At 50.3% G+C, this 17,510-nt stretch overlaps 1 protein-coding gene across 2 annotated transcripts in view; it reads left to right on the top strand.

The window, feature by feature from the left end:
* NFASC (neurofascin) overlaps positions 1 to 17,510 on the top strand; it is a 101,606-nt gene that overhangs the window by 75,734 nt on the left and 8,362 nt on the right. For both annotated transcript variants that reach the window (XM_008074681.2, XM_021707362.1), the window contains 5 exons: positions 816 to 1,052; positions 4,628 to 4,744; positions 6,056 to 6,208; positions 13,563 to 13,694; positions 16,199 to 16,268. In XM_008074681.2, coding sequence (XP_008072872.1) covers positions 816 to 1,052; positions 4,628 to 4,744; positions 6,056 to 6,208; positions 13,563 to 13,694; positions 16,199 to 16,268 — 709 coding nt within the window. The remainder of the gene's footprint in view (positions 1 to 815; positions 1,053 to 4,627; positions 4,745 to 6,055; positions 6,209 to 13,562; positions 13,695 to 16,198; positions 16,269 to 17,510) is intronic.

Below are 17,510 nucleotides of genomic sequence, written 5' to 3'. Positions count from 1 at the left end.
TGCTCTCCAGCACAGGCCACACAGTGATTCCATCAGTGCCCTTCTCCTGTGTTCTAATGTGACCAGAAGGGATTTGGAATGCCTGGACCCCAGTTTTCCTAGAGAGAAAGGCCCTTATTGAAGTCGCGATGGATTGGAGTAATTGCAGGAAGGGCCACCAATGGGCAGAGCAGAGAGAGGGAGGGAGTAGAGGCAGGAGAATGAATGAGAAGAGACAAGAACTGGGAGACGTGTACAGATGGGGTGACTGCAGGCTTACCACACAGAGTGGAGATTGTTCCCTCCCTGTTGTTGGGTCTGGGTGACCATTTGGGCTCAAGCAAATGTGACACAGGGTGATTTTGAAGTGAGTGGTTGGGAATGGCAGGCTGCCCTGTGCCCCTGCCGGACAGGGCCCCAGCTGCCTGCCCATCTCAAGGCCCGGGCTCCAGGGCTGGACCCAGCTGGTACTGCTTTGGCCTGTGTCTGAGTGGCATTTGGCCTGGGACTCCATGCCATCAGTGGGCTCTGAGCGATTCCGCGTGTGCCCCCTTCCCATCCTCATCCTTGCCCTTGGCTGGGTGCATGCTGGGTGCTTCAAGCAACACAGACCATGAGAAGAAAATGAAACGCACACAGGCTTCATTCTCTTCCTTTCCCATGGCTGTGTCTCCTGTCACTGTGATCCATCTGACTTAGTCCGTGGTGCTTGGGGAGGCTTCCGATGACTAAGCTACGTCTCCTCACCGGGCTGCCTGCCTTGCACGTGGGGCCGTGCGGCCAGGCTGGACATAGCCAAACCAACCAGACTCGGCTGTTTTACATTTCCCTCTCAGCTCCTCCCACGTTGCCCCCGACTACCGCGGGTGCGACGGGCGCTGTGAGCAGTACTGATGCTACTGCCATTGCTGCCACCATCGAAGCCACAACAGTCCCCATCATCCCAACTGTCGCACCTACCACCATCGCCACCACCACCACCGTCGCCACAACTGCTACAACCACTGCCGCCACCACCACCACCACGGAGAGTCCTCCCACCACCACCTCCAGGACTAAGATACACGAATCCGGTACTGCACATCGCCCATGCTCCCCTCCTGGACCGCCTCCCTAGTCATGTCCCCAGATAGGAGGTGGGATCTGGGGAGGTGTTTACCAACACCTCCCACTGTGTCTCTTTAGGAACCTCACGTGACCGGACCCTCAGTCCTGCAGTCTGAGGCCCACACGCACGCACGCACTCCTTGGATGGTCCGCCAGCCAGTACCCCTGTTCTGGCCTCAGATCCCTGTTCTTCAACAAAGGGTCAAACTCTTCAGGCAGGACCCCCAGGTCCCAGATGTCAGGACTGCTTCCAACTACATGTCAGTCAGCCCACGGCTGATCACTCTGACAGGGAGAGAGTATGAGAAAGGAAAGAGGATCTGACACTGGCCCAAGAGAGTTTCCTGCTCTAGCCATGTCCGTATTCAGCAGGACCGAGGCTGAGGAGCAGGGAGTGGCTGGCCAGGCCAGGAACTCTGTTTCCAGAACCCCTGCTCTTTTCTTGCCCCCGTTTCCCCCCAAAACACTCAGACTCTTAAAGTCGGAGCTCCCAGGAAACGGTATTGCCAAGGAGTCCCTGAAGGCCCAAAGATGTTCCATCACTCTTCCCACTCACATTCCCTATGTCCCCAAATGCAGACATGGAGGGAAAATTGCTTTCATTCTCAGGGCCCCTGGTAAGAATCAGTCCCAGGGCTGGCCCGCTGAGCCAGGAGAATGTGCTGTTCCTACATCACGCAGCCAGGCCAGGAAGCTCTGTTCTTCAAGCATGAGGAGACCCCTGGGAAATTCAGCAATACTACTAAGCATTGAGCATCAGTCTTTTATTACCACCAAGGGGAGGGTCTCCAGCTTCCTGAGCTCGCAGGCCAGCTGTAAAATCAGCTTGAAGCAGCCAGCAAGGCTGGAGGAAGTGCCTGGAGCTTTCCTCCAACGACTGTAGAATTATGGGTCCCCACCCATCATGACCTCTGTTTCACGGGCAAGTCCCTTCACTTTCTGAGGCCTCTGTCTCCCACCCTGTCCCACTTTTCTCAGCCACCTGAGTGAGGACGGAGGCTTAGTGCATATGTGAGTATTTTTTTTAACTCAATGACATGGAGTTTGGTGAATTGTCGGGGGAGACAGGTGATGCACAGCTGATGTGATGCACCTCAGACCCTGAAGACACTGCTTTGCTTTACAGGTGCAATCTGGAATTTAAACAATAGGCACTTTAGGAAAAACCTGGCTGATGAGAAATCTGCTGGGCTATTAGAAGCTGCCACCAGCGGGTTGGTGATTGGTGTTCTTTGGGGCCACAGTGAGGCATCTTTTCCATTAAAGTGGGGCTTTGTGTCCTACAAGTGTTTGGAGTTCCCAGGAAAAGATGCACAAAAGATGAAGAAAGGGAGGGTCTCTTGCTCCTCAGCAAAAAGCTACTTTCCTTCTGGAAACATTGACCTTGCAGCCCCACAGACTGTTAGACACAGCCCCAAGTTATAGAACCCCAAGTTCTAACTATCTGAGACACTGTGGAAGGCATGGCCATGGCCATGATCTTATCTAGACCTTGAGAAACTCCTCAAAATCCTCACATTCCTTAATGTGGCCGAAAGGCTCTGCTATCCAGGATTTTTAAAATGAATTTTCATCTTTATCATGTCTTACATCTTAGGACAAATTGTTTCATAAGTTTGCTTTTCTCGGGGTGAAATAGGCCTTATTATTTGTCCTCAATTTGTCTTTTTCAGATTTCAGGAGATGCTCCCTAATTTCTACATTCCAGGAGTCAGAGGGACAATCCATGCTTCCCCTCACTGACCCTTTTTGTGTTTCTAGGTATTGATAGCTCACCTTTTTGATCATTCTCTTTGAACTTTTCAGTTCTTTCGGGTCATCATCTTGATTTCTCTGTGTGGCAATGCTTTATTCCACCTCCAAGTCATTTTGGTTCACCCATCTCTTGACCTTTTCTAAAAGTATTCCAGTCTTCATTCCCTTTAAGACAGCCAGATTTGAGTCAGTATTGTATTGGTGGTCAAACTGCTTAAATACAAACTCTGTAGCTATTTACAGGGCTCAGAACTATGAAGAAGAAACTCAAGTCCTCAAATCATGACTAACCATAATTCATTCCCGCTAGCAAGAGCCAGTAAGTTCCAAGGAGCTGGGATTTTGGGTGGCTTAAAGTAGCCAGTACAATTAGAACATCTAACAGACAAGTAAGAAGCCTACCTTCTGCGCTTCCCATGGAGAATACACTGTGGTGCCATCGATGGACTCTTGGCCTCTCACTAACGGGAATCATTCACCTGGGGCAACCAGCACCTGACAAGGTTGTGGTGGAGAAGGCACTTCTTTGAAGTGAAAACCAGGAAATCTTTTATCATTTCCCCAGCCCTGCAGACCGAGTCACATGTCAAATAGATAATGAATAAATGCATCACCAATGTACTCCATTTATTTTTGACAAGTGAGTTGGTGACAGTGCACCCTTGCATGCTAATAAAATATACAGGAGCCACACTTGTAAAGTCTTTGAAATACAGGGCTTCATGCTAGTACTCCACTATTAAATCTTTGCTGGAAAATGGGGTAATCAGACTGCTGGGACTCTTGAAAAATTATTACATTGAAGATTAGTGCCATTCTCCTGTGCACAGGCTATTGTTTCAGACAGCGCATGGCTTTGATAAAGTAGCTCCCTGCTCATAGGAACTAGATCATTAATGTTCTGTGTCATGTGGAGATCAAGCCTCAAAGACTTGGAGGTGCTGAGAAGCCAACAGAACAGGATTCTTCTGGTGTCTGGACCACTGGAGGCTGGTTGTCAAAAAGGCGTTATCTTCTCTCCGTCCTCCCTAGCCCATGAGAGAGAGGAAGGATTCATACTGTCTCTACTTGGGAGCCTGTGGCTCCAGGCCCCAAGTCACCTTAGGCAATCTGAGGCTGTTTGACACATCAGCCAGGCTCTGCCTGACCAAAAACAACCCCGGGACTCCTTAGAACAGGGTCACCTGTCTGAATTACCATTCTTCTCCTCCAGCTTCAAAAGCCCATTAAAGTTTCCTCATATTTGGTCCTGTCTTTCCTGCAAATCTCATCAAGACTCTTGCTTAGCTTTTAAAGAGAACTCTCTCCTTCCTGTAGCACTTCTGTGGTTGAAGAGAAAGAGGCTGACACTTCTTCTCTGGACTCTTTCCTTACACTGTTCAATTCCATAACAAGAAATCCGGAGAGGCAATTAAGTCCATGGTAGAGCCTCAAATGGCATGGATCAAAACCCACTCTTTCATTCCTAACCCCATCTGTGTGGACATACAGACGGTTTCCAGCTCTCCCTCACATACAAGTCTTCCTGACTGCACCTGCTTGTTCCTGGATGGCGACCTCTGGCCTGGCCACTAAGGCTGCAGCTTGGAGCTCTGTCAGGCCCTGTGCACAGTCATTTCTGACTCTACCCTTTCCTAAGTGACCATGTGTGTAGGTGTGTGTGTGTGTGCTGGTGTGGCGTGCACGCACGCGCTTGTGTGCATGTGTGTGTACGTGTGTGTGTGTCTCCATGTCTCTGGTGCTGCTCCCTCCTCATCACTAACTCCTCTTCTAACCCATCCACCAGCCCCCGATGAGCAGTCCATATGGAACGTCACGGTGCTCCCCAACAGTAAATGGGCCAACATCACCTGGAAGCACAATTTCGGGCCCGGAACTGACTTTGTGGTTGAGTACATCGACAGTAAGCATTGCTGTGCGGGGTGGTGGCGGCGGCGGCGGCAGCAGTGGCGGCGGGTAGTGGTAGATGCCATTAAAGATCCTGTAAACTCCCCCAGGCTCAGAGAGGCCTTTTAGCCTGGCTTAATCATAGCTTGATGAAATCGATATGCGCTCAGCGGCAGTGAGGTGGGAGGAGCAGGCTCGAGGAGGAGGAAGGGACTTCTGAGGCCATTAGTGAAGGACTAGGGTTGCATGTCTGTGAAGAACCTGGGTAGTGGACCCTTCATCCATTTCCTGCTCAGGATGAGGGTTCTGAATAGCCCCCAAATGAGCCAAACCTCACCTCTGTGTGGACCTCCTTAACTCAGGCTCCATGTGTACTACTGACGGCTCCACTACACAGGCTGGGCCGGTTTACAGACTTGGGTTACAATTGTGTTTTGTTCCCAGAGGAGTGCCAGTGCCACAGTCAGGGCCACAGACCAGAGCCATTTTTCTCACCTGGTGGCTTGAGCTGAGCTGTCCACCCTTTACTGGATCTTGGGACCAAGGGCACAGACTCATTAGACTCTGAGGGAAGACCCCTTCTCCTACGGGATCAAACCCACCATCTTGGCCTCTTTAGCACATGTTCCAAGCGATTCAGCTAACTAACCCAGCCAGAAAATGCACCCGGGCTAGCCTACCCAAAGATCTCTTAGGAAAGAGCAAAGCCAACTCCTAGTTCTCTGCGGCTGGAGGAGGAGTTCACATCCACAGAATCCAGACTTCCTAGTTCGGTTCATACTTTTTCAGCTTTCTACTGGTACTGTTCACCCCACAGCCTAGATGCACAGGCGCACACTTTTCCTGATGTGTGAATTCGCCACAGGGTAAGAAATGAGAGCTGAAACCAGGGGTGAGAGCCACGAGGCAGAGTCTATCTCATCTCCATTTACCATGAGGGATGCTAACTGGCTCTCTGACCCTCACTGGGAAGATCCCACGTGGGAAGCTTATCACTTCCAGGGCAACAGAGCATCCGTGGACTAGCTGAGAGTTTAAGGAAGTAGGTCATTCTGTGTTTAGTGTGAAAATCTAAAGTGAGGAAAGAGAACTTCAGGAGAGGGAACAGTGTCCTCGACTGCAGGGTCATCGTTTAAGAGCATCAGTCTTGCATGGACAGTCATACAGGGGCTTCCTGAAAACCTGGTCTGTGTGGCGGACTGAACCTGCGGTTCCCTGATCCCTTCCCCCACCCTTTCTACCTTTGACAGGTGACCAGGACCCTAAACACTGTCTCTACCAGTTCCTAGTGCCTGGCTCTAGGCTGACTGAGGTTTCTGTTCCCCAGGCAACCATACGAAAAAAACTGTCCCTGTTAAGGCCCAAGCTCAGCCTATACAGCTGACAGACCTCTTTCCCGGGATGACATACACGTTGCGGGTTTATTCCCGGGACAACGAGGGCATCAGCAGTACCGTCATCACCTTTATGACCAGTACAGGTGAGAGGGGATCTGGCCTGGCCATCCCCTACAAGCATGGGGCATTTCATTCTCATTCTCAGCTTCCTGCTTGTCTCTCTCCCTGGAAATAAGACTCATCCCCACCCCACCCCCCACCTTGCATGGCGTGTTCCAGCTCTTATTCTGTGGCAGTCTGAGGCTCCCGGGAAGCCAAGAGGAGCCAGTGTGCATGCACAGTGGAGAGGAAGCAGTGATTCTGGCCCTGTGGGGTGAGAGGGGTCAGAAGGAAACAAAGGATTGTATAATGAGAACGAATGCGTGGCCCCTGCCTAGAACAAAAGGCCTTGATATTAGTGCAAACTTGACCACTGTGTGTGGGTCTGGGGGCTGCTAGAGAATAATGCAGCCTGTCGTGTGCACAGGGCTTGCTTCTTTTAGGTGGGTTTAGGGGATAGGACCTTGATCCAGAAGTCTCCCCAGGAACCAAACCAAGGATCTGCTTATATATTACTATCTTGCCACTGTCATCTGTTGTTAAAAATTCCAAAATGAATCACACGACTTGTTTGGGGCTTTGTTTTGGTCCCAAGTTTGTCTTGGCCTAAAAGCAGGTGACTGTCATGCAGGGAGAGGGGGGAAAAGCTCTCTAGTTCTAGAATAGTTCTGGCTATATGGCTGTATAGTGGCTTCAGCTGTGGAGGGAGAAACATCTTCATTGTGCCAGATAGGCCAACTGGGGCTCAGTGAAGGGTACAAGGTTTCAAAGTCTGCTAGTAGAGGTGGCTGGCAGTCTGGAGACTGTGAGGGCACTTGCTTGTCTGAGTGTCTGTGTGTAGCTTTAAAATTAGCCAGGCAGGCTGCCAAGTGGCCTGTATGCTAAGCCCTGGGGCTAAGAGTAAGGGTGGGGGAAAGAGATTAAGAGGGAAAAGGCTTGGTCCCTGCCCCCAAGGGATATCCCAATCAGATGCAGGTCATTAGACACACAGTAGAGTGGGAGGAAAAAAAACAACAGTGATTTATATGAACTTCTGAATGTTGACTTAAATATTCATTACTCCTCATGCGCCTGGCCAGGCTGATCCTGGTAGCTTGCATCTTGGGAATCACGGTCTATCTGAATAATTCTCTCACCCCACCCCTAGTCTAGTCCCTCCTGGTCCCGGCATCCTGTCCTTATCCCTGTGTCTCCGCCTGTCCTGCACATTTCCATGCCATCTAGACTCAGGGAGTCTGAGATCTGGCTCCCTGCTTGAGACTAGCCAGGCCAACTCAGGCAGGACATCTAAGTGAGTGGCCAGGTCGTTCTCTTACAAGGGTAGCCAGGCAAGGCAACTGGACAGTTGACCAAGCAGAGCAGGTGGCTGGACTCTGTCTGGCCTAGATGGGGTCCCAAGCTGTTGCTCATCAGCACATGCATTTGATTTTGCTTCATGGCGTACTTGAGTCCAGCACAGCAGCAAGAAGCAAAGATGATATTTGAGAATGGAGTTCCATCCTAGGGAATGCTGCCAAAGCCAGAGCAGCCTGCTTTCAGAATTTGACATTTCCAAGTGCTAAACCCTGGGGCTGTGGATGAGGGTTGAGGATAGATAGCCAGAGGGGGGCGGGGGGAAACAGTCCCTGCCCTCAGGGGTATTCTAATCTGCTTCAGGGAATTCAACACACACTGTAGAAGAGCACCATACTGTGGATGCTTGTGATGATACTTTAAATATTCATTTCTCTTTTCCTGTGCTTAGTCTGGTTTTGATAGCTTGCTGTCCCAGTGATTGAAGCACTCAGCCCTGAGAAGGCTTCCCAGACACCTCCCAGTACCAGCTGGAGTGGGCAGGCTTGTGACCTTGGCTCTGAATCCATATTGCTTATTTCCCTCCCAGGCTGGATGGAAATTACTATGTGAGGACCACATGGGGGAAAACATGTTTTCAGTTTCTTAAGTCTGTGAGCCTGTGTCCATGTCCTTCAAAAATGCACACTGTCTTTCCTGTGGGCAGACTCCAAAGCCAAGTTCACACTGTCCCCCAGATTCATGTGTTTTATCAAAGCAAGAATTTGTGAGCATCTCTAGACTTCAACCACTGGTCATTTAGACAACCACAGGCCATCGTCTTAGCCCACAGACTCAAACATGCTGTAGTGGCTCAGGAAGAAAATAGAAGGAAACCACTGGGAAGGCTAACAGTCTCTTTGACCCTCACCAGAAAGAGTCCAATAGGCAGTTAATCACCTCTTTGAAGCTTTTTGAATCCAAAGAGACCTGAGGAGCTGTAAACACATAACCCTGAATTCCAAAAGACCCATCAGCTCTTCTGTGCTGGGAGACATGTTGGGCTAAGGCAGCAGGATGCTGACAGTAGGCCAGCAGTCAGGCAACGGCCTGCCTCAGGCCTCAGAAGAGCCGGGAGGGGGGACATCAGTGACCCAGCTGTCACTGTGGCTCTTCTGCTGTGTTTGGGTGAAACATCTCTTCAGTCAACCCAGGACTGGGAAAGAGGACTGGTATGGAGAAGTGTCAAATAGTAAGAGCAACCAAGACAAATTGTAGTCGGGAAAGTTCATCCCTGTTATAAGTGTTCACGTTTCTAGAATGTAATTCTTCTGCAGACTCTGGCCTCTCTTCCACGGGCAAATCACATTTCCTCCAACTTGAATTAGGAGTCATCAGAACTATCTGCTTTGCAAGTGAGTTGCCTGTTTCTGAGTGGAATTGTAGAGTGTGCTGTGGGGGTACACAAAATATGGCCTCTAGTCCAGAGTAAGAGGCATTTGGGCCTACGTCAGCCAGGCCTGTGGGCCCAAAAAGAGGATGCTGTTCTGGCTCCCCGTCGGTTCCAGATGAAGGTGGTGAGTGTAAACGCACCCTGGTCTTTGATTGTTGATATTTCTGGGTCTGCTAGGAATCCTGAAACAAGTTTAATTGATCGGTTGAGTATGGTGTTGGCAGTCAAATGCAATTGCACTGGAGCCTTGCTAAAATGCCTTCCTCTCAGAGTCCAAGTCATGGGGTCACCATATAAATGAGATCATTATGTCCCAAATGTCTTTTGGTCCCTGAGAAACTAAATCATCTCAATGGGGTGTGGTTGAGCCCACTTTACCCCAGATCCCTCTTGGTTTTGAATAGCCTTCTGAGTCCAGACTTCACAGCAAATTCTTGGACCTTTTCAGTAAGGGCAGAAAACAACGTTGGAACTTTGCCTGGTTCTGTCAGGAATGCAAGCACACATTTGCTTTCTAAGTTGTCCATGTGGCCCTTTTCTCCCGGAATTATGACTTAACTTCCCAAGAGAAAGGGAGTCTTGTAGAGACAGCTGTCAGAGTGTATCAGAACAAGCACCAGGAAGATGGCGGTGCAAATAGGTTGCTGCAGATGTACAAACAAACCTCCCTGGAAAAGGTGGGCACCACTCTCCAAACATAAGATGAAGTAATTCCCTCATGCCAGATGCGGCACATGGGCAAGCCAATATACATATGAACCCATAGCTGGTATCGGGAAAAATCTAAAGTGATATTCTAGGTTAACCATATTATGTTAGGATTAAATGATTCATTAATTACTTTGTAGTCACTGACCAGGCACAGTGGCTCATGCCTGTAATCCTAGCACTTTGGGAGGCCTAGGTTGGAGGATTGCTTGAGCCCAGGAATTCAAGACCAGTCTGGACAACAAAATGAAACCTCATCTCTATTATACTAAAATAAGAAGAAGAAAGTGTTATTCTTTAAAAAAAAAAAAAAAGTAGTCACTGACTACTTGTTACATAACTAACATTGTGCAAAGTACTGGGGGCCTCAAAAAATTCCCTGTTTCCAAGACTTCAATAGTATAATTGGAAACCAGGACCCAGGAAATAGAACAATTAAATGTTACATTGCGTGGAGTGACTGGGAGTGAAATCAGAGTTAAGAATGGTGTGAGTTGGAGCAGTCAGAGATTCAAGAAGGGAGGTAGAATGTGCAAAGCAGGCAAGCAAGAAGGGTGACCGCCCAGGCTCTCTTGGGCTGGGAGGGAAAGACACGTGGAAGGAAGATGGGTGCCTGAAAGGCCAGGCTGAGGAGCTGAGCCCAGTGTGACAGGGCGTAAGGAATAGTGGCACATCCTTCAAAAGGCAAGTAGTGACATGATAGAAGATGCCTAGGAGCATGGTAAAGCGACGTTTCATTGTATCTGGGGGACCTGCTAGGCTGAGGTGAGGGAAGCCCTAGAATAGAATGGAGGGAATATAGGAGACGTTTTGGAAGGAGAAGTGGCAGCTTTTGGAAATGGGGGGAATAGCAAGGCCTGTGGCTGAGGTGAGGGAGCTGGAAGAGCCAGGGAAGGGGGCAGGGCAGGAAGACACAGGTTGAGATTCAAGCACAGCCATCCAAGGAGAGCTGTCAGGAGGATGTTCAGGGCTTACAGTTCTGGAGGGACAGCAGAGACGAATAAAGTGTCACCAGTGACGAGAGTCAAGGAGCTAGAGGTCGGTCACGGGGAGGCCCGCTCAGTGATGGCAGCTGAACCACTGATAACAACAGAGAGGCTTGAAGTCAGCTTGCGAGAGTGAAGAAGGAACTAGAGGCAATGGAAACTAAGTTTACCTGTGATGGGGCAATGCGTAAGCTGGAGCTGAAAAGCCTGGTGGATTCCTCAGGGAGCTTTGTTGTCAACACAGGCAGCTTCATCATGGTTAACAGTAGGAGGGAAGGAGACAGGAAAGAGGAGAAACAGAAAATGCTGGGGTGTGCAGGGATCCTCATAGGAACAAGGAACCAAGGAAGTGAGGCACTGGGTCCCACTCAGGAGGGAGGAGACCCTAGCTCTGACCCAGGAGGAAGGGACACGGTGTCAGCATCTCCAGAGTGCCCATGGAGTAGGTGAGCGCAGCCACTGATGCAGAGAGAAACATGGAAGCAGAGCAAGGAGGGAGCTGTTCTGGAGGGACAGTAGTGCGGTGGCCGGAAGGGCGGTGGGAGGGGATAGAAGTGTTACTGGATGACAGCAACGGTCCACGGAAAATATGACATTGAGTCTGTACCAGGCCAGGATCTATGTCTGTTATCCTCCAGGAGGGCTCCGTGGCAAGAGCAGAAAAATGCAGTAATTACCAAGAGAGGGGAATGGACTGAATGAGGGGAAGGCTGTTGAGGGTTCAGCACCAAGCAGATGTGGATTGAGGGCTTTCATACCAGGCTCTGCTCCTGTCACCGCTCCCAGCACCAGGGAGTCATCACTCAACCTGACACAGCCCCTCCCTCAGGGAGCACACCTTCTGGGTGAAGGGATAAGAGTGGAGTGAAAAAGGGCACAGACTTTGGAACCAGACAACCTCTGTGACATCCCAACTCTACCACTTACAGCTCTGTGCCCTTGAGCAAGTCACTGTGCCTCTGTTTCCTCATCTGTAAAGTGGGGACAAAAACTCTCTTATGTGGTTATCAGGTGTGGGATTAAGTTAGATAATGTGTAGGAAAGTGCTTAGAACAGTGCCTGGCCCATGGGAAGTGCTTATACATGTAAATTATTAGTAGTCATAATATATCAAGTGGTTATAAGTGCTATGAAAGAAGATAAATTGGAGCCCTCAGATAGATCATGGCTGGGTGGGGGTGGGGGAAAGGGCCTTTGTTTAGGCTGGGAATGTCCGAGAAGGCCTTTCTAAGAAGGTGACATTTGCCAAGGCAGCCGGCTGAAGAATAGCAGAGGCAGAGACCTTGTGGCTAGAGCATTGAGGGGAAGGAGAGAGGGCGGGAGGTAAGACTAGAGAGGTGGCCAGGGCCTGCTCTAATGGAGCCCGACAGGTGAGGGTAAGAATATAGAGTTGTCTGCAAACGCAATGAGAAGCTGTGAAGGGTTGAAGCAAGGAAGTGGTTTGGTCCTGCCTGGGGTTTTGGAAGGGTCACTCTGACACTGTGTGGGGTGACCTGCTGGGATCAGAATTGGGAGCAGGGATGGGGCTTTTCTCTGTATCATATGTAGATCAGAGTAATCATAAGCTATGCTCTTGTGGGCTCAATTGCTTTTCAGCCCAGGTAGCCCTGGGCAGTGGAGAGCATTTGTTCATCAGTCTTCACCACGTACTGAGAACTTTCTTGGCGCATTGCCCTTGGCTGGGCACTGGGAAGGGCATAAACAGTTTCTGCCCCCAAGAAGAGTAAAGGATGAATTGCAGCCCACCAAGTGGCATGTGATGAGAATGGAGCACAGAGCAGCGGGGTTGCTCACGCTGTTCCTTGTCCTCCTCCGGGAGTAGGCTCAGTGCCTTGGCTCCAGCTCCACGGGCTCTCGGGGCTCCCGCTGTAGTGTGGCTCTGCTGCTGGGTGTTGGGTAACTCCAGGGCTACTTTGGGTGTGTCCTGTTCCTCTGATGCTTCCTCTCCAAGTTTCGTTTTCCGTAACAGGCTGTGTTTCAGGAGGGGTCGCTTTTCTCCAGCCCATAGAAAGGATAAGGACAAGTGGGTCCTGACCACAACCTCCTCCCAAACCCCAGCCACTGAGCCATCAATGATACCATCAGGTGACTCTGAGGGTCTGTTCTTTAGGCCCACCTGCGTGCCCCTCAAATCGCACAGGGCTCTCCCACTTGAGACAGGTCTACACACACACCAGGCAAGGACAAAGAGGGACTTACTGTCACGGGGGAGGTGGGGGCATGTCAGCTTCTCACAGACCACTAGGGGGAACCTCCCTGTGTGGAAGTAGTCTGAAAGTGGCATGGGGTGAGCAGAAGGCACAGCCAGCCCCATCATCACTGCTGGCCTGGCTGGGAGTCCCCACGCCGGGATTGTCTTTGCTGTCAAGAAGTACACGATCCAGCCGGGGACGCAAGAAAGGACACAAGCATCCTGGACCTCCAACAATCCAGGACCCATTGCCAGGAAGCCCAGTTGATTTGGGAGCCATGCAGGTCAGCAGGGACACTGCTCTGTGCCTGTGCAGGCCTGTGAAGGCATTTGTATAGCAGGTTTTTGCAGTGTGGCCATGGCCCCCACTCCCTGATGGGTAGCATTCACCCTGGGTTCATCCATGGGAAATTGTACTTCCATGGCCACCCCCTGGCCGTCACTCAGTCCCCACTAGGCTATGACCAGCGACTTGGTTTGCAAGAATTCCATGCCTTGTTCTTAAGAAACTCTCCCCTTCCTAAAAGACCTGTTCAGCCTTCTGCTTCTTACCTGCTCCCCGTATCCCTCTCCTTTGCCTCTTTTCTAATCTTTTGACCTTGGCTCTTTAATGATTTTCTTTTTGTCCCTTTAGCGGGGTAGTTTGGGCCAGAGAGCTGCTAGGTGGTAGCATTAGTCTCCAGGAGAAACATCCACGTGAAATAGCTGAAGTTCTTCCCTCACACTTCGCTCCCTGCCTCCTCCCCATGAAATAATTCACGGGTTTGCTTCCGACCCTCCCCTGCCAGCTTACACCAACAACCAAGCAGACATCGCCACCCAAGGCTGGTTCATTGGGCTCATGTGCGCCATCGCCCTCCTGGTGCTGATCCTGCTCATTGTCTGTTTCATCAAGAGGAGTCGCGGCGGCAAGTACCCAGGTGAGACGTGTGAGCAGAGTAGGCTTGGAGCACAGGGCAAGCCAGCTTTCCATTGGTCACCAGGTTCCCAGCCAGATCCAGAAACTCTGTTCTCTCAGTGAACCCAGCCCTTACCAAGCTTGGAAATGCAGTCCTCTTGCCTGTCCTGTGCTGCTTCGATCTGCCAGCAAGTACTTGAGTTAATTAAGTTCGTCTGAGGTGGGCGGATGGAATGGTCCAGGCAACTCCAGAGATGGGATGGAAGGAACCCTGGCTTCTATTAAGAATGAGCTTTCCTCCCTGACTCATCACCCATCTGCTCAGTAAATTGGCCTTTTTTTTTCCAGCCTGAATCTCATTAGGACCCTATGTCCCAGGGAAGGAGGAAGGAAGAAAGGCATTTTTCTCTAACCATGTCCAAGAGAATGGGGGAGAGGAAGGGTCTAGACAGAAGCAGCACGACCATGAGACAGCAGCAGAGATAGGCTCTCAGCAGGACGAGAGTGTAATCGCGGCCACCTCTCACAGGGTCAGAAGCTCCTGCATGAGGAGCAGGAAGAGGCAGGGGGTGGGTGCCACTGATAGCAACCCCTATGGTCCTAAAGGGCTTTGGGCTCCAGGCTTCCCTAGAATCCCAAAGAGGCATTTCTCTTCTGTAGGCCTCAAAATCCTCCAGCCCAGACAGACCAAGGTCAAGGACGAGGACCTCTGGCATTCTTGCTTCTGGAAATATTGATTGTTTTTCAGACAGGGGCAAGAGAGCCATCTGTCTGCGATGGGCTGAGTAGGGTGACAGGAGACAGGATAATAGATGACCCTGCGAGCAAAAACCAGACTGGAATGGAGATGGAATTGCTCCCTGCCCTCAAAAGCCATCACCATACACACCCCACGCTCCCCAAATGCTTCCTTCTCCCCACCTCTTAGAACAAATCTTCTACCAGGATCCCCCTAAAACTCAACACAGGGAAATGGAGAGGAGAGTCTATTCTATTTTCTTTCCCTCTGCCCAAGTACCCACAGACTCTAGGATTCTGAGAGTTATGCCTCAACTGAAGTGAGGGAGAACCGGAAACTGTAATTTTTTTGCTGATGAGAGATGTTTTCTTTCACTTTGCTTTGCTGTGTTGGGATTGTTTTGTTCTGTAAGAGAGAAACCCTGAGTTAGGGAGAAGGCCACGTCCATCTTACATTAAGACTTGAGTTCATCTCCCTGTCCCAAGTGGAACTGGAACAAGAACTCATCAAATAGGCTCTGAGCCTTCCTTTGCCCATTCAGGAAGGATCCCATTCCAGAAAGTTCTTCAAAGCTAACCTCTTTCCCTCTAGCTACAAGGTAAGCCCCTGGGATGTTAAAAAGATGAATGAACCAGGAGCCATGAGGCCTGGGCTCTTGTCTTCACTCTAATCTTTATTCAGTAACTAATTAATTATATGACCTGTTCTTTACCTCTGAAGGCCTCAGTTTCTCTCACCTAAAATGGGAGGTGATTATCCTGCCTTGTACCTCAAAAAGGATACATAAAGAATATTTCGTGTTGGTGCCTGCTGTATGCCACCTCTGTGCTGTGTGCTGCGGTACCAGAGGAAAGAGGGTTCCTGCTCAAGGACACTGCAGCTGGCACAGAAGGAATGACCACAAGACAGGGCCTCAGCTGGATGCTTCTATATCACAGAGGAGGCACAGGGAAGGGGACACACCTACAAGGGAGGTCACAGATAGGAGAGCCCTTTTCATCCTATAATGTGTCCTCTCTGCCCAAGATACTTTGCTGGGAGCTTTGAAGAAACACACAATCCCCCACCCCCAGGGAGAGAACAGGCATTCTGTTACAACCATAAGGAATGTACACAAATAAGTTTACTATACAGCAGATTTTAAGGTGCAAACAATGGACTATTTGCCTTTGGCAAAGAAAATGATTGACATCTATTTGGTGTTTTGGTCTGACTTCATGGAGAGGTGGTGGGAGGCTGAGTGGGAGAAGGTTTTCAGTTGTCAACGGAGATGTAAAGGTTGGGGGGGCTGGGCACACACCTGTAATCCCAGCACTTCCGGGAGGCTGAGGCCAGCAGATAACTTGAGCCTGGGCAACACAGCAAGACCTTGTCTGTCAAAAATATGTTTATTTTTTTAATTAGCTGAGGCATGGTGGCATGTACTTTAGTCCCTGCTACTCGGGAGGCTTGAGCCCAGGAGTTGAAGGCTGCAGTGAGCTATGATTGCACCACTTCACTCCAGCTTGTACTACAGAGCAAGACTCTGTCTTAAAAGAGAGAGACAGAGACAGACAGAGACAGAGAGACCCACCCCCAGGGATAAGAAAGGGGCAGAATCAGCTTGGCAACTGATTAAGTGCAGGAAGCAAGAAAAAGAAAGGCATCAACAGTGCCTTATTAAAAGGGAGAATGTCAGTGAGCCCAGAGCAGTGACTTCTGGCTCCACATTCAGCAGTGCCCTGGGGAGCTGGGGAGTATTCTTCTTAATCATCGTTTCTGTGTCTTTGCTTCTCTTATTGACCAAGTACGAGAAAAGAAGGATGTTCCCCTTGGTCCTGAAGACCCCAAAGAAGAGGATGGCTCGTTTGACTACAGGTGAGTGATCTCCTTCCTCCCCTGTGGGGCGGGCTGTCCTCACTGCCCCGAGGAACCCTCTCACCTAGAGCAGCTCTACCTGGCTGAGAGACCACTGAGTAGCTGTCCTAGCCCATTGGGCTGTCACCTCTCCCTCGCTGATGGCACCGTGGCAGAGGGCACATGTTGCCAAGTTTGCTCAAAGAGGCTTCTCACTCTGATAGTGCCAGACAAGGCTGCTCCTCTAGGAGACTCTGCTTGACACATACATACATTCATTTGACAAATGGATTTCATTCATTCAGATGCACAACTCAAATGTATTGAGTACCTTGTTTATATCTTTCCACCTTTTTACTCTGAAAAATGGGCCCTGAGCCCCTCTGGTTATGAAATGAGCTTGGTTGTCAGGCTTCTTCTCTGCCTATACATACCCAGCCCTAACCCAGAGAGGCTGTACTGTCTTAAAGCCTCAAGGAATGAAGGAGTGGGGTGGATTTAGGCTTTTTCCCTATGAACCTAGCCATAACCTTGGACTCTAGACTGGAGTAGGCCTTGGAGAGGCATCTGGTCCAGTGTCCTATGTCCTAGATGAGAGAACAGAGGCCCAGACTGGGAAGTGCCTTACCCAAGACTCTCAGGCTCACCACCCAGCCTGCTAGTGGCAGGGCTGGGAAGGCCAGGGATGCCGCTGTTCTGTGCCCACACTCCCTCTCAGATCTGGATGGGCCTTTGAATCTAGGCCTAACAAAGTTGTTATCTGTCCATTTTGATGGCAAGTATATTTTGAACTCAGGAATGATGCAGGGTGGGTCATGGAGTCTCATTCCCAGGCCAAGTGGAGTGGGAGAAAATGTCTGATCAGAGTCCTCCTTCCCCACCCCTGCCTAGTTACTGTTTCGGCCCAGGCCCCTTCATCCTCCTCTGACCTTTCCTTTTCTTGTCCTGGGCCTCTGCCACTCTGCCTGTCAGCAGCCTGGCAAGCAGAATCAGATCAATGGGTAGTGGAGCCTGTCTGGTGGCTTATGACCATGCCCATCTGTCCTGTCCCACCATCCCTATGAGCCTCCAAAAAGGCAAGCACAATTTCCCTCCCCCCTTCTTCTCTGGCTGTCCTCGGCTTCCCTGGTGGGGTCCAGCTCCCCCATGAACTGAGAGCCATTCCCTGGCCTTTATTTTAAAGGCCATGGGGCTTTCTATTTCCCAGACCTTCAGTGCAACCAGAGATGAGGGGTGTGGACCCCAGAGAAGTAAGAAGCTTCT

Source organism: Carlito syrichta, unplaced genomic scaffold, assembly GCF_000164805.1.
Source record: "Carlito syrichta isolate Samal-C Ts95f unplaced genomic scaffold, Tarsius_syrichta-2.0.1 Scaffold316857, whole genome shotgun sequence".
NCBI classification, from domain to species: domain Eukaryota; kingdom Metazoa; phylum Chordata; class Mammalia; order Primates; family Tarsiidae; genus Carlito; species Carlito syrichta.
This window is presented reverse-complemented; position numbering and strand designations above follow the sequence as displayed.